This window comes from Symphalangus syndactylus, chromosome 12 (assembly GCF_028878055.3).
Source record: "Symphalangus syndactylus isolate Jambi chromosome 12, NHGRI_mSymSyn1-v2.1_pri, whole genome shotgun sequence".
Lineage (NCBI taxonomy): Eukaryota > Metazoa > Chordata > Mammalia > Primates > Hylobatidae > Symphalangus > Symphalangus syndactylus.
This window is the reverse complement of record NC_072441.2, coordinates 62,316,363-62,332,979: the sequence shown is the minus strand read 5'-3', so window position 1 is coordinate 62,332,979 and position 16,617 is coordinate 62,316,363. Positions and strand designations below refer to the sequence as shown.

Below are 16,617 nucleotides of genomic sequence, written 5' to 3'. Positions count from 1 at the left end.
TGTGGTTGAGGCTTTACTTCCATCAGGCAGGCCTAAGGCAGGGGCCACACTGCAAGAGCAGGGCCTGTAAACCAGTCAATGCTGCTCTTTCATGCAGCACAGGGACAGCTCGGGGCCGAGCTCCACAGGCGAGGGGCCAGGCAGGCCCTTCAAAGCAGATACAACCACTAACAGGAAGGAAGGTCAGGCTGACTTTAGTGCAGGGAAGGGTAATGTTGGGAGGGGGATGTTCATGAAGGAAAGTGGGTAGCTGAGGCTTCAAAGGGCCTGCATGGGACAGGGGTTTAGGGGAAGTGAAGAGGCCCAATAAAGTCTTGGGGGTAAAGATGGGAATAAACAGGAGAAAGGAACGAGGAGGCAGGTGCTGGGATGCAGAGTCCAGCTGCGCTCCACAGCCTGGGCAGCAGGCTGAGTATGGGCTCCTCACTCCCACCTTCTGGCCTTCAAGGCCCTACTTGTTGCCCCAGATAGCCATCTTTGTGAACACAGGTCTTGGGAGGAAGCGGCTGGACTTCATGTAGGCAGAGATCTTCTCCAAGCCCTGGGAGGGGGGAAAATAAGGCCAGAACTCAAGGTCAGCTGCCCATGAGGGCTGGGACAACCCCACTGCAGACACAGCAGGTCAGGGCCCTGGCCACAGCCTTTCCACGTGGGCTGAAGTGCTGAGGCATCACACAGCCTCTTAGGGTCCCCAGATCTGCGGAGTTAACTCTTCCAACTTCCTTTAAGTAATGTTGTACCACGGTAACAGCTAACACTTATGAAGATTCTACACTGTGCTGGGTGCTCTGAACCCAAGAGAAATTACAACATAAGCTTAGAAAATCCACTTGACTACTCTGCAAGGCTGAATCTATTATTACCATTTCTCATGTGGGAAACAGACGTTCAGCAACTACCTCACATTTAAATACCTAGTAAGGGGAGCCGGGCACGGTGGCTCACGCCTATAATCCCAGCACTTTGGGAGGCCAAGGCGGGCGGATCACGAGGTCAGGAGATCGAGACCATCCTGGCTAACACGGTGAAACCCTGTCTCTAATAAAAATACAAGGCCGGGCGCGGTGGCTCACGCTTGTAATCCCAGCACTTTGGGAGGCCGAGGCGGGCGGATCACGAGGTCAGGAGATCGAGACCACGGTGAAACCCCGCCTCTACTAAAAATACAAAAAAAATTAGCCGGGCATGGTGGCGGACGCCTGTAGTCCCAGCTACTTGGAGAGGCTGAGGCAGGAGAATGGCGTGAACCTAGGAGGCGGAGCTTGCAGTGAGCCGAGATCGCGCCACTGCACTCCAGCCTGGGCGACAGAGCGAGACTCCGTCTCAAAAAAAAATAAAAATAAAAAATAAAAAAAAATAAAAATACAAAAAAATTAGCCAGGCGTGGTGGCAGGCACCTGTAGTCCCAGCTACTTGGGAGGCTAAGGCAGGAGAATGGTGTGAACCCAGGAGGCAGAGCTTGCAGTGAGCCCAGATCATGCCACTGCACTCCAGCCTGGGCAACAGAGCGAGACTCCATCTCAATAAATAAATAAATAAATATATATATATAAATAAATACCTAGTAAGGGGAACAACAGGGCTACAATGTAGCCTGGTTCTGTCTCTCTCCAGTTCTGGCCTCTTTCTCCAGTTCTGGCCTCTTTCTGCCAAATACTCTTCTTCTTCTGCCCCACCACTCCCCACACCAGGCCCTGTCACTCCTTGACTACACAGCCTCCTTTTCCACAGGGAGGCTCTTGGCTTGTCTGGGTATAGACACACAGAAGGGACCTCCAGCAGAACAAATGGGCTCAGAAGACACTGAGTGTCTCAGTAAAACCTGGATGAAAGTGGAATGGGGGTGGCAATGTACAAGAAAATGAAAGGCGAGACTAGGCTCTAATCATTCCCCTTAAAGCAGAAAGTCCAAAGTTCTCCATCTAACACCTGAGCAAAATCTCACTGTGCCCTAACCCATGGCATCTCCAGCCCTGCTGCAGATCAGGCTACATGACACTCAGATGTGCTGTGCACGATCTTACCAGGATTGAATGCCCACATAAGGTATTCAAAAACATCCGGCTCACACCTGTAATCCCAGCACATTGGGAAGCCGAGGTGGGTGGATCACCTGAGGTCAGGAGTTCAAGACCAGCCTGGCCAACATGGTGAAAGCCCATCTCTACTAAAAATAGAAAAATTAGCTGGGCGTGGTGGTGGGCACTTGTAATCCCAGCTACTTGGGAGGCTGAGGCAGAGAATTGTTTGAACCCAGGAGGCAGAGGTTGCGGTAAGCCGAGATCACGCAACTGCACTCCAGCCTGGGCAACAGCGAGACGTGATCTCAAATGAAAAAGAAAAAGAAAAAAAAAGATCCAGGACTGCTTGTTCTCAAACTGCTTGACCCTGGCATTTGACAAGCCATAGACCTCAGTTCTCCTCCACCCCTCCCTTCCCACCACCTCTTACATAACTCCAAGGCCAGTAAGCCTGGACCAGAACCAAAGCTGATGGGAACTAGCTGAGCAAGCAGATCTCTTGATGCGGAGTGGGAAAGGGAAACAGATTCTAGTCTCAGAAGCCCATTGGAGTAATGCCTCAAATTCCCAGATCTGTACTAAAGTAGGGTTTGCTGCTGTCAAACAAATTCAGCAAGGATGAGGGATGGTTCCCCATGAGTGAGGGGCAGGCCCCGGGCACAGTACCCAGGTGGTGCCACACACACCTCACAGGCTGCTCCACCTGCAGGCCTCTCACTGCACTCATTTCCAGGATGGGGTGGTCATCTATGCGTCTGCCACTGTGCTTCACTCCCTGCCTCATGCAGAGGAGAAGATTGGTGAAGAGGAGTAAAATCAGCATGGTACTCATCTCACAGGGGGTACACGTGGAACAGTGGAGGGAAAAAACAGAGGAAGAGGAGTGGCTCATGCCTGTAATCCCAGCACTTAGAGAGGCGAAAGCAGGCAGATCACCTGAGGTCAGGAGTTTGAGACCAGCCTGGCCAACATGGCGAAACCCTGTCTCTACTAAAAATACAAAAATTAGCCGGACATGGTGGTGCACACCTGTAATCCCAGCTACTCGGGAGGCTGAGGCAGGAGAATTGCTTGAACCCAGGAGGCGGAGGAGGTTGCAATAAGCCAAGATCACTCCATTGCACTCCAGCCTGGCGACAGAGCAAGACTCTGTCTCAAAAAAAAAAAAAAAAAAAAGGAAGAGAGGTAGAGTAAGAAAGTGCCCCAGCACTGGGCATTTCAACATAAACTCCTTCAACAGGGGCACCCAAATATGTACCCTAATCCAGCTCCAGCCACAGCCCTGGCTCTCAGAATTCCCCACACGGGGGTCCAATCATACAAAGCTTCTGGAGGTAGCTATGAATATTGCCTGTGGGTTTAGTACTAGACATCAATGTCACCGTGTGTCAGTCCTACTATTGCTGCACCATCCGTGGTCATGAAGTTCTTTGCCTCTTCCAAAGTGTCCTGGGCTGTGAAACCCAGCCTAGGCGAAGCCTAAGGCTTTTTCTTTTGTCACAAACAGGAGAGCCCTGACTGCCCCCCATAGATCCTGAGGCTCACAGGGAGCCCAGCACAGCCTCCACTGGCTCTGGGACCCTGAGCAAAGGACTGACCCTCTCATTCTCAGTTTCCTTATCTCTAAAATGGGCAAGATAATTCTGTCACCCTGTAGGAGTTTTATAAAATTCAAATTCCACACAATAGGTATAATGTGCTGGGCACGGTTCGTGTCATGAAGCCAGTACTCAATAAGTGCGAGTTATTCTATGTGTGGCTCCAGGACAGGGAATGCATCTGAAAGGAGGGAAAGGAACAAGGGGCATCAAAGAGAAAGGAGGATGGGGGCATCACCTCAAATCGGGAGATGAAGTCCTTCAGGTTTGGGAAGGCATCCAAGCACTTGGGCTCAAATATACGGTGGAAGTCAAGGACATCATAGACGAGGAAATCTACAAAAGTGATCTGCAGAAGGCCAAGAATATGTGGGCTGGAACCTCCATAACACGTGAAGAAAAACAGATCTCATTCCCCATATCACTCCTCCTTTACCTTGTTTCCTGCAAACCATGGCCGCTTCCCCAGAAACTCTGAGTAGAGCTTTAGCTTTTCAGGGAGTTCCTCCAAGTACTTTGGCTTCAGTTTCTCCTGAGGCAGAAAACAGCTGTCACCACCCTCAGACAAAAGCTCCCTGCACAGATGTGGCCTCCCCAGGGCTGTGGATGGCCCAGGCTGGCCACGGGCAAGCAGCCATCTTCCCCAAGCTGGAACTGGGGCAGTGCCCAGGCCTCAATTGGATACATCAGCATTTATTGGACTCTGACTGAGTGCCAGATCCTATCTGAAGTGATCAGAAGGCAGAGAGGAATGAGAATGCTGTCCCTGAATCTGTCCTCACTGACCTCTCAATAGCCTCTGGGTCAGCCCCAGGAGCGCCCGAGCACCTGGCAGCCTCTGGATCCAGACCGGCAGAATCAAGGATGCAAAGAACTAAGGGAGCTCAGGGAAAGTAGAAAGTTCCTTCTAATGGGGTGGCAGAAGAAAACAATGAACATTGACTAGTTTCCAGGGAGATGAGAAGTTCAGGTTGAAAGGAAGGAGGGAGAGGAATAAAGGCCCTCTGGCTGCCTCTGAGCTGTCTGTTATGAAAATCCGTGGATCCCTGTGCATGCCAATGACAGCACTGGGAAAACTGTTGAGGAGAAGATGCAATTGGAGGGTGCCAATACATTCCTCGGTCTTCTACTTGAGTCTGTGTATTCTAGGAGCAGGCAGGTGATGTGAACCTCCTGACAGAAATGACCCAGGACAGAAGCCAGAGGCCAGAGGCGATGAAGGAGATTCTGAACACAACCTTTACCATCTAGCAATTGAATTTCTACCCTGGGATGCCTGGATCGTGTCCTAAGGTTGGTGGGAATTGCCTCTGCTTTTGTTGACATGACACTGGAGTCGTGAGAATAACTGCTGATAGTATGAGAAAGCACTTGAAGGATGAGTGGTACCAGGGACTTAAGAAAAGACCAGTGTGTGCACGAATGCAAGAGTCCTGGCCCCAAATCCAAACTCTGCCAGGTGCAGCTCACTGGGGACACTCACAAATTCTGGGTTGTAGCAGATCATGGCCAGCTGCATATGGTTGTCCATGGTCTGGTTCTCCAAAATGTCCACACGAATCTTCTCCTCTTCTGTCTCCCCACCTGCCACCCACAAAACACAGACTCACTCTGAGCATAGCACCCCAATCCAGCCAAGGAGGGGGCCACCTTCCCCCCACACACTGCAGCCACCCACACTCACACAGATTGTGCTTGCGGGCAATGTAGCGCAGGATGGCGTTGCTCTGGGTGATCTTGTGAGCCCCATCAATCAAGTAGGGCAGCTGGATGGATGGGAAACCCGGGAAGCTCAGTTGGGCCACCAGGCTCCCCAGCATCCCCTTCCCATAAGCAAGGGCAGAGAGGAGACCGGGCACTCACTGTGCCTGCTCATGGCAGGCCTGAAATAAGAATACTGTCACATGAACGAATGAGGTTGGACACAGAACATCATGGAAGGACTGTTTAGACAGCCAGGAGTGAGAGGAATTGGGCAGAAGACTCCTGATCTTAACACCTCTAAGCTGGAAAGAGGAGATGCAGTCAGAGACACGTTGCACTTTCCCCCAAAACCGCCCCTTCCCCTGCACCTACATTGGGAAAGTCCAGGCCCAGCTTGAATTTTTCATTCAGCCACTGGCTTCTGTCATAGTCAGGAGCTGCGGTGGGGAAGATGAAATGAAAACAAACCTCCCCAGAACCCAGCCCTCCTTCCCGGGAACCCTCCCAAGGAGCCAGTGGCAAGACCCCTGAGACAGGTGGATCTAGAATCTGACCACTCAGTCCCATATCCCACGGTTCAGAGAGAAAGAATCCCGGTGAGGGCTCTGGACCCCACACGGCTAAGGCTTCCAGGGTTTAGGCAAGCCCTGAGGGACACCCATCCCAATTAGACAGGGGGCCCAGCATCCCGCCCCAGCATTCTGCCTTGCAAGGCCAGAGGGCTCCCTCACCGGGGCTCAGGGAAGGGACAGCCTGCAGCTCCAGCAGGGGAGGCCTGCAGAGGCAGCCACAGGTGGCCACCATGGGTTGCTTGGTGCCAACTTAGCGTGAGGAGGCAGAGCCCGGACACGAGGGTGCCATTACCGTTCCCCATCGTGTACTTCTTTTCCTCATAGCTTGAGTCTGTGTATTCCAGGAGCAGGCGGATGGCGTGGGCCAGCTGGGAGAGATGGCCCGCAGGTCGCGTCAGAGATGGAGGGCCCTTGACTTTGTCTGCACCAGGGAAGCCCCTAGTTTACACTGCACGTACCCGTTGCCTCCTCTACCCGCCCCCACTCTCAACACACACACAGCGTCATGCGCAGGCCCTTCTGAGGGGGGCCGCCCTGAAGAGGAACGGTTCCTAGAGCCCGTCCCGCAGCTGCTCCGCACTTCCCTCCCCCGCGCCTTCGTCCCACCGTCCAGCGGACCCTCGCTCACCCCGCGGATGTCCCAGTACCCCAGTGTCATGGGCATGGTGCCGGTTGGTGCGGATTTTGCAGACAGGCCTGAACCGAGCGGGGCTAAGATTATTAAGAGCTCCAGAGAGGGGAGAGGCGGGGCCTTGCTGCGACCCCGCCCCTCGGCCCGCCACGCCCCCGAAACGCGCCATTCTGGAGGCCCCGGAGAGCGCGCCCGGGGCTGGACTCAGTAAGACCCCCTCCCGCCTCCCAGGCCCGAGGCTTCCGGGAGCGAAGTCCGGGCGCCCAGAAGCCCAAGGCGGGGCTAGGCCTTGCCAGCTTCCCTACCCCGCCCTGAGGCTCCACGAGTCCATCCAGCCCTTGCTAGGTCCACAGCGACTTGGCTGTGCGCTTGAGACACCAGCCAGATCCTAAAGGAGCAAAGCTCTTCTCCCTTCTCCCTGCCCGCGGAATCCCTCAGCCTTCTCTCCGCTGCCGAGTTCCCAAGGGCTCTGGGAGACTCGCGCTGCAGGGGTGAGACTAAAAAGTGGTGGCCCCAACCTGGAAATTTAATTCAGCCCCTGCAACTGTAAGAGCAGGACTACTGATCCGAAAGCTACTCCGAGGGCTTAGTCTCCCCTCTAGCCCCGCCTACACAGGAACAGGGTCAATGGTATAGGAAGGACCCCCAGGAAATGGGCCAGCGTAAAGGAAATGTGGTCTGTGTTTTCTGTTAGGGGCCCTCGGGTACTGAGTCCTTCGGTCATCTGGCTAAGTACTGTGTAAATTAGCCACTTCGTATTTTGGCACAATTTATGAATCTAAAGGATCAGACCCAGCAAGTTGGTGAGGTATCTGAGGTGCCCCCTAGAAATGTCCAGCCAGTCCACTAGGTGAACCTCACAGAGACCAAAACAGCAACAGCAACAGTGAGTGCAGTGGCCACAGAGAGCAGGCAAGGGAGAGTGGAAGAACTTCCCGGACCAAACTGAGCGTGGGGCTGCTATTTCTCTAGGCCCAGTAAGGAGATGCACATCAACTGGGGAGGAAGAGAGGTTTTATTTCTGCAACCATTACAGGGAGAAGGCCTGGAAATTACTACCAGACCAACTCAATATTACAAAGTTTTCCAGAGCTTATGTACCTTCTAAGCTATATGTCTACAAGTAAGTGTGTATTCATCTAAAGACATAAGTGATTAACTTCTTTAATCTATAACTAAGGTCTGGGTCCTGAGGACCTTACTCTGGAGCCTCAGTCTATTTACTTAATCTAAATGGATCCAGGTGTAGGGGGTGAATACACTTATCTTGTCTCCTGCCAAATCACGGAGGTTTGGGGAGTTCCTTCAGACCCCCAATAAACTTGTTTGTGGAGGCCTGGGGAGTTTCTTCAGCCCCACAATAAAACTTGTTTAATTCTAAATGGGTCCTGTTAAGAATTCCTTCGTTATTTTGTCATGCTTTAAGGCCCAGGAAAGGCCTAAGCAAAACTCTTGGTGGGCTTTTGTTACATCCAGCCTTTGTATAAAGGCACTGGCTTTTTTTAGCTTTTAATATTTAACTTCACCACTCAGTCAGTACTGAAACAGTTGTTATGGAAGCCTGTGTTAGTGAGACCTGGCTTGCCACAGAACCCGTCCCCTCAGGGAAGCCAGAACCCTGCCCTGCTGAGGATGGAGGTCAGAGGATGGTGGCCAGAGAGGAGCCTGAGGGCTCCCGACAGGACCACAGGCAGGGACCCTCCCCTCTCCAGATCTACCATTCTGGACCTGGACCTGGCTCCTGACCCATGTGTGTTCTTCAGTATGAGACGGTGGCTCCAGTGGCCTTTGAAGTCACACCGTGATATGTGACCCATCGTACAACCTCCACAAGAACAATGTCCAACCTGCCAACTTTCTTCTTTCAAGGTAAAAGGAAGACTTTCAAAAGAGTTGTGCAATGGATTAGCCTGGGGTTGACTTTACTTGTTTTTAAAGGATATTACAAATAATAATGGATATATGAAAACAAATGATAGACCTTTAAGGAGAAATCATTTTACAATGTAAATGACAAGGCTATTGCACTGCAAAAAAAAAAAAAAAAGCAGTTTTGTTTTTTGTTTTTTGTTTTTTTTTGTAAATTAGCTAAAACGTTGTTAGGACTACAGAGGATGAACCCGGTATATCAAAAAAGTTTCAAACCACCTGGATAATGTGGGGATTGGGGTTGAGTAAACAGGTAGACTTCATCACATCCCTATTAGGCCACAGAAATCAGGTGGTCAGCAGGTGGCTGCTAAGTTGGGGCACTTGGACACTGTGTCACTGAGGCTGGCAAGGCACAGTCCTTGTTGCAAACACTCCCCACCCATCCAGACCTGGGCAGTACTCCCAGCTCAGATACCTGGTAGGTATCCATGTTTAGGAAGCAGTTTTGGCCTCAAAGTGAATTCTCATGTAGATTTTCCTGCATTGAGGCAATAGCACCAGCACAGACACAAGTGCCTGGCCCTAGGCATCATTATATTTCTTATTATGCGTTAAGAGTTTATGATTCTGAGTTTATCCATCTTGAGCTCTGAAAGATAAAATATCTAGATCCAACTGAAAACAATGATTTTTAAGAAAGCTAACACTCATGAGAATAATAATTTTGAAACACATAGAACCGGTACTGTTACATTAGTATTGTTTGAAATACTTGTTCCTTAGTGCCATAAAGAAATAGCACTTTAACATAAATTTAATTTCCTCAGCAAGGCCATTTTTACTTTCTGCAAAAAGGGCACAATCACCAGCAGTTTTGCCACAAGAGTATACTGAACAAAGGAGACAGGGTAATTTATAACTTGACGTGTCCACCCTACTATTGTGTCCGGTTTCCATTGGCTGGAGCAGAATCTCACATTCTGTATTTGTCCCAATTTGCTAGCAACTTAGAACTTTTTAAAAGAGGCAAAGGCAGAGGAGAATAAAAGAAGGGGGAAGTCACTTGTGGAATGCTGAGAAAGGTAAAAACACCTTCAAATAAGGAAGAGGAACAGGCTATGACCTAATGCTTGTTTGGATCAGTATAAGCATGCCAGGGTAAGTATTTAGTCTAAATTGTGGGAGCTAAGAACATAAAGTACATTAATTTCTTTATTACAGCTAGCAGATATTTCAGAATGTTACCACAAGCCTTTGAATAAATTTTGCTTCTAAGAGAAGTTACGATTTATTTTTAATTAGATGGGGAAGAAAGTCTCTTTGAAGAGGAACCTCTACTTTACTTTTTACAGTATTAATGTACTTGGTCATTCCTTTATTGAAACAACAGTTGTTGAGATCCTGCCACATTCCAGGCACTATGAATAAAATGATGCTTCAAGGACACTGTACTTTGCCCATCTCCAACTACATATCAGGTGGGAACTTCAGGGGAGAGATTTTGAAAATACGGGACACTTCTTAGTGTATTTGCACACTGAGAGGCAGTGGAGTGGGAGAGGGGTTGAGTGCAGGAGATAGAAGCAGTGCCTGACGTTGCAAGGACTCTGAGGAGCCAGGAAGACGGGGCCCAGGCCCCAGGTGGCTTCTTCAGAAGCAGGAGTACAGCTCTGCGGAAGGCGGGAAGGACTGGACCAGCAGCATCTCCAAAGTAGGGGCCACAGTGGCCACGAGGATCACAGCAGTGCGGGAAGTGGGTCTGTGGACGGGGATCAGGAGCAGCAGGGATGAGGGAAGCTGCAAGTGTTCTGAAGGAAGGGGTTGTAGCCAGTTGTCACCACACAGAAACTCAGTCCCGACAGGGCCAGGACTTCTGCATTTGTATGTGCTGTCCGAACTGCAAAAGGTGGACAAGTTCTAATTTTTAAAACAACGCTGTGCCAGACAGTCAAAATGCACTGGGTCCCATTTTACCAAGGGCCTGTAATGGGACCTCTGGACTAGATTTCATAATTCCTTCTGTCTCTTCTGTCAACATTCTTACATTCTCAAGGCAAATTAACAGAAAATCTACGTAAAATGTTGTCAGAATTTTAAAAACCAATCTATTAGAAACAAATACTGATAGACAAAATAAAATGTATCCTACTTCATGGAAATCTACTAAAGTGTCTTAAATATTGTTTGGGTAAACTTAGGAAATCCAAAATAAAGAGAATCTTTTCTTCAATCTGAAAAGAAAATAAAAATCACCGTTTGAAGATGCTACCAAATTTTAATTGAGAAAACATTTTTCCAACATGCCTGTGATACCAAGAATAAGGCAAACAAACTAGAATTTCAAGAAAGTAGAACAGGCATAAAGTTAGAGATGGAAAAAGAAGTGGAAGCAAGAAGCTACCTTAAGAAAAAGATTGAAACTATAACCAATTTGCTTGTTATACATAATAGTTTATTCTCTTAAAAGTTAGCTAATTAAGAAAGCATTAGTACAACAAAAACAAAAAATAAAATTACAAGTTAATACAAATCAGAACTAAGAAAGAAGATGTACTACAAGTGATTTTTCAAATTGAGGAAATATTTTTTCTAAACTCTGTTAATTGATGTTACCACCAAGTGGAAGAAACACAAACAGACCAAAACATGTTAAGAGTTACAGATTCTGAATGAAGTACTAAAAGTGTGATAAAGAAAAATAACAACACAAAGGGGCATTTTTTCCCTAGCATTAGGCTGGATGTTTTTAAAAATTTTGAAAATGGCGTGGATGACACAGATTGTCATAAACTACAGACATGACCTAACCTGGGAAGGACAACACAGGCAAGGATGATTGTAAATCACTGTCACTTATCAGCCTGAATCCAAACGTCAGGAATGCTACCTCAGAGAAAAGAAAATGGGGTTTTTCTTATCATTGGAGTTGTGCTCATAGGGAGCTTGCTGGGGGAGAGAGACAGAAAGGCTGGGGCAGGAGAAGGAGGGGTAGAGGGTACTCTGGGGGGCAGAAAGCCCATGTGGAAATGTTAGTATCTAGGGTAATCAGAGTAATTTCTAATCTTTCTACAAATTTCTCAAACTCTGACACTAGATCAATATAAAAGGTAAAAAAAATTACATATACATATACTTATATTATTAAGTATTAATAATATATTATTAAGTTAAATAAATGTTGCATCAGTAAGGACTTAACTACATGAGTTACATTATGATTCGTTTTATTCTTCTTTTCTTTAGTGCTGGTATCCATCCAGCACACCACTGGATGTGATTCAAGTGAAGGTTATTTTGCCCCTCAGGGGACATGTAGGTCTGTCTGGAGACTTTGTTCATTGTAAACACCAGGAAGCACCCGTGGTATTAGTGGGTAGAGGACGGGTAGGATGCTGAGCACCCTGTGATGCTCAGGACAGCACCCCCCCAACAAAGAATTCTGCCCTCCAAATCTCTGTACGGCTGAGCTTAAGAAACCCTAGTCTGTGACCCAGGACAGGGTCAAAGGCTGCAGTAGGAGAAACAAGGTCCTGGAAATTCTGGCTGGCAGGAAGGAGGCCAAAGGACCCACTTCCCTGGACACCAGCTGGCAGAAGGGAGGACCTAGAGACAATCTCAGCTGGCGCAGCCCCTGAAGGCATCAAGCTGCACATCAGGAATGAGAGAAGAATTGGGCAGGGAAATGGACTACCAGGTGGACAGGCTGGGCAGCCTGGTCTTCCAGGGTACAGGGTAGGGAGTGGTGGGACTCTCTCTGCCAGTCAGACAGCAGGCCTCCCCTGCAGCTCTGAGCACATTGTTCCAGAGCCAGGCAGCCTGAGCCCAGCACCATGGGGTAATTCTTCTAGAGCTGCTGGGGCAAAGCTAGGCAGGATGAACTGAACTTATTTTCAAAAGGTATCCACTCTGACTGAGAAGGGTGTGCAGAAAGTTGCTACAAGTCACTACCAACTTGTAATGGCTTCACTAGACCCTCCCTGCATTTAACACCCCCAGAGGGATGGCCAAAAGTTGAATATATAATAAGCACCTGATGACTGCCACAGACACGGATATGAGTGATGCTAGTCACCAGAGGCAGCCCCCTTCCCACTATTCACCTACCCTTCCAAGCCTGCCAGAGACCCTCACCTAAAATGAATTGGCAAAATGTGCAAGCAGATGTTTTCATCTTTGGAGACTTTAAAATAATGATCATCAACAGGGAGATTTACTAGGAGAAAAGAGCATATCTTCCCTCAAAATCTCCTTGGAGTTTACTGTGAGGCATCTCAGACAGTGCTTTCCATATAGAAAAAAACCCAAGTAATAGATATGCAGCAGCGTTTTATCTTGTGTTTGATTTTCTAAAACTTACTTATTAATGATGGTGACCCCCTTGTGTATTTTTTTTTCTATGTGTACTAGTCAAGGTTCTTCAAAATTTGAAGTGACGCCACTAAGATAAGCCCATAGGAAATTTGTGTGTTTATTTATAAATTTATGTATCTCTTGTGGGAATTGGCTCACACAATTTTGGAGTGAAGTCCAATGATCAGCTGGCTGCAGGACAGAGAAGCGGGAAAGCCAGCAGTATCGTTCAGTGTGAGTCTAAAGGCCTCAGAACAAAGGTGGGGGTGGGAGGCGATGGTGTTAGGCCCTGATAAAGTCTGAAGGCCAGAGAACCAGGAGTGTGGATGTCCCAGGATAGGCAGAGATGGATGTCCAAGTCAGAGATATCAAATTCACCCTTTCTGTCTTTTTCTCCTCTCTGGGCCCTGACAGTTTGGTTGATGCCTCCTTCATTTGCTGAGAGAAATCTTGGCTCAGTCTTCTCATTCAAAGGCGAATCTCTTCTGGAAACACCCTCACAAACACAATAATTGTACCAGCCATCTGAGCATCCCTTAGCCCAGTCAAGTTGATGCAGAAAACCAACCATCACATTATGCCACAGGAAACCAAGAACAAAATCACAATTAATTACATTATGCCTATGGGAGAAAAAGCCTTGACTGCCACAAGATCATTCTTTAAGCTTTCTCCAGGAGTTGACTAAGCCACCGGTAGAGAATGGGTGGAGAGTTTTATACAGGAGATTCACGAACAAGTAGATTCATAGACTGTGATTCATTGGCAGAAACATGCACAACCAATAAACAAAAAAGGTGAAGGTAGAAAACTTGAAGGTATTCTTTTTTGCTTTTTTTGAGATGGAATCTCACTCTGTCCCCGAAGCTGCAGTGCAGTGTGCAATGGCACCATCTTGGCTCACTGCAACCTCTGCCTCCCAGATTGAAGCAATTCTTGAGCCTCAGCCTCCTGAATAGCTTGAATTACAAGCAAGCTCCACCACACTTGGCTAATTTTTGCATTTTTAGTAGAGATGTGGTCTCACCATGATAGCCAGGATGGTCTCAATCTCCTGACCTCGTGATCTGCCCCCTCGGCCTCCCAAAGTGCTGGGATCACACTCATGAGCCACCGCGCCCAGATCATATACAGATTTTTAAGTAAAATGTTAGGCCAGGCGTGGTGGCTCATACCTGTAATCCCAGCACTTTGAGGGGTAGAGGTGGGCGGATAACTTGAGGCCCGGAGTTCGAGACCAGCCTGGCCATCATGGCAAAACCTCATCTCTACTAAAAATACGAAAATTAGCCAGGTGTATGCCTGTAGTCCCAGCTACTCGGGAGGCTGAGGTACGAGAATCACTTGAACCCAGGAGGCGGAGGTTGCAGTCAGCTGAGACTGAGCCACTGTGCTCCAGCCTGGGCAACAGAGTGAGACTCTGTCTCAAAAAAAAAGAAGTAAAATGATAAAGAGAAAAAACTGTAGAATCTAAGCGTATACACGCACACCAGTCTCACCTATGCGAAGAAGTAGGCATGAATAAAAATCTACAGAGAATTTGAAATGACACCATTAAGATGAATGTATAATTTGCTTAATAATTATTCAGTGAGCACCTACTATGCTCAGGGACTGTCCTAGGTGATATGCAAACACCTGTTACATCAGTGAACAAGAAGAGACAAAAACACATGCCTTTATGATGTTGACATCTTATGAGGGAAAGCAAACACAAGCACACAAATAATGTGCATGCTTTTCACTGAAGTGCAATACACATACAGTGCACAGGCCTTAAGTGTGCTACTCTGTGGGCTTTTCCACTTGTATACTCTTCTGGAATCACCTCCCAGATAAAGAGAGAAAACTTGCAGCACTCCACCAGGGCCCTTCAATAGGCAACCTTCCAGTTCTCACCAAGGTCACCAATCATCTGACCTCTGATACCATGGACTCATTTCCCTCTCCTGATTTTCGTGTAAGTGGAATGAGGTCGTGTGTCCTTTCTCCTGTCTGGATCCTTTCACTCCACACGTCTGTGAGGCCCATCCATGTTTTTGCACATAGCGTTAGCACGTTTATTTTCATTATAGCAGAGTAAGTATTCCATTATACAAATGATGGAATTATGTTAATAAACCACAGTTTATTTGTTCATGGAATTTGGATTGTTTTCAGTTATTGACTATTTAAAATAAAGCTGTTTTTGGCATCATTATACCTGGTTCTTGGAATCCATTAGGACTCATTCCTATAGGGTGGGATTTCTGGGTCCTGGGTAGATGTATGTTTAGCTCTAGTTGACAGTGCCAGTATTCCAAAGTGGCCTTCCCACCAGCAATGCATGACAGTTCCAGTTACTCCATAAATCACCAACAATTGTCAGTCCTTTCAATGTCAGCCATTCTAGTGAGGATACAGTAGGATCTTAGGGGTTTTTAACTTTCTGCTGTCTAATGATGTTGAGCATCTTCTCATGAGCTTATTGGGGAAATACTTGTTGAAATTCTGACTCATTTTTTATTGAGTTGTATTTTTGGATATATAGTTTTTGGAGAAGAGACCTTTGTTGATTTGTAACAAGATCTCCCTGCTGAGCCTTGCGTGAATACCTGACCCACAGACTCAACAACTATTTCTGGTATCACAGCTTGGGAACTGCTAAGCTATGAGAATCTTACTCTGAAGCAGTTCACTCTCCAGTGAGATTTTAAATTACTTCAAGAAGAGGCAATGCAGATAAACATATGGGATTGCTGTCAGGGTGGAGGAAGCCTATGCTTAGAAAGTTCCTGCAAGGATGTGAGTCAGGAAGAGATCAACCTGTAGATCCCCAAGCAGCCTTTGGAATTACAGACCTCAAAATGACAAACAGAAAAAGCTTAAGTAAAAAAGCAAAAGATATAGCCAGGCGCAGTGGCTCACGCATGTAATTCCAGAACTTTGGGAAACCAAGGTGGGTGGATCACGAGGTCAGGAGTTCGAGACCAGCCTGGCTAACATGGTGAAAACCCGTCTCTAAGACAAAAATACAAAAATTCGCTGGGGACAGTGGTGCGCGCCTGTAGTCCCAGCTACTGGGGAGGCTGAGGAAGGAGAATCGTTTGAACCCGGGAAGGGGAGGTTGCAGTGAGATGAGATCACACCACTGCACTCCAGCCTGGGTGACAGAGTAAGACTCCCTCTCAATAACAATAATAATAATTTTAAAAAAGCAAAGGATGCAGTCAGATTGGCATCCACCTACTCACCAGAAATGCTCAATTCTAGAAAAAAGTGAGTAAATCTATTAGAGGTCTCAAGGTTTTCATCATAGAATTCTATCCCCAGCTGATATGGTTTGGCTGTGTCCCCACCCACATCTTACCTTGAAGTGTAATAATCCCCAGGTGTCAAGGGTGAGGGCCAGGTGGAGAAAACTGAATCGTGGGGGCAGTTTCCCCCATACTGTTCTCATGGTAGTGAATAATCTCACAAGATCTGATGGTTTTATAAGTAGGAGTTCCCCCGCACAGGCCCTCTTGCCTGCTGTTGTGTAAGACTTGACTTTGCTCCTCATTCATTTCTGCCATGGTTATGAGGCCTACCAGTCCCTGTGGAACTGTGAGACCTTTAAACCTCTTTCCTTTATCAATTACCCAGTCTCGGGTATGTCTTTATTAGCAGCATGAGAACAGATTAAATCATCAGCCAGAGTATTCAGTAAGCATGTAAAGGCACTTTCAGTTACGCAAGGACTAAAGACATTTCTCTCACAGGTACCCAGGAAAGAGAGGAAGTAAACCCAGAGAGAACGTCCTGATGACAGCTGTGCAGCAAGCCTGGAGAGGGTACCTGGCAGCCATCTGAGAAAAACAACAGAGATTGGGTCCTGGAGACCTAACAGA

At 47.6% G+C, this 16,617-nt stretch overlaps 1 protein-coding gene across 6 annotated transcripts; it reads right to left on the bottom strand.

The window, feature by feature from the left end:
- LOC134733794 (glutathione S-transferase Mu 1) lies at window positions 1-6,695 on the bottom strand. 6 transcript variants are annotated; one of them, XM_063624515.1, is made up of 8 exons: window positions 6,524-6,695; window positions 6,188-6,316; window positions 5,696-5,760; window positions 5,298-5,385; window positions 5,103-5,203; window positions 4,056-4,151; window positions 3,858-3,968; window positions 1-541 (listed from the first exon to the last, which is right to left on the bottom strand). In XM_063624515.1, the coding sequence occupies exons 1-8, from the start codon at window positions 6,693-6,695 to the stop codon at window positions 452-454; spliced, it is 852 nt and encodes a 283-aa protein (XP_063480585.1). In that variant the 3' UTR covers window positions 1-451. The 6 variants fall into 6 exon arrangements, with proteins under 6 accessions (XP_063480585.1, XP_063480586.1, XP_063480588.1 ...); XM_063624516.1 differs by having other exon boundaries at window positions 5,304-5,385; XM_063624518.1 differs by having other exon boundaries at window positions 6,188-6,263; window positions 6,524-6,657.
- Between the last annotated feature and the right edge of the window lie 9,922 nt (window positions 6,696-16,617).

Coding starts and splice junctions, on each gene's coding strand:
- LOC134733794 (XM_063624515.1), bottom strand. CDS start 6,695: ATGGCGCGTTTCGGGGGCGTGGCGGGCCGAGGGGCGGGGTCGCAGCAA. Junction 6,317..6,523: donor GGTACTGGGACATCCGCGGG/GTGAGCGAGGGT, acceptor TCCCTGGTGCAG/ACAAAGTCAAGGGCCCTCCA. Junction 3,969..4,055: donor CATGGTTTGCAGGAAACAAG/GTAAAGGAGGAG, acceptor GGCCTTCTGCAG/ATCACTTTTGTAGATTTCCT.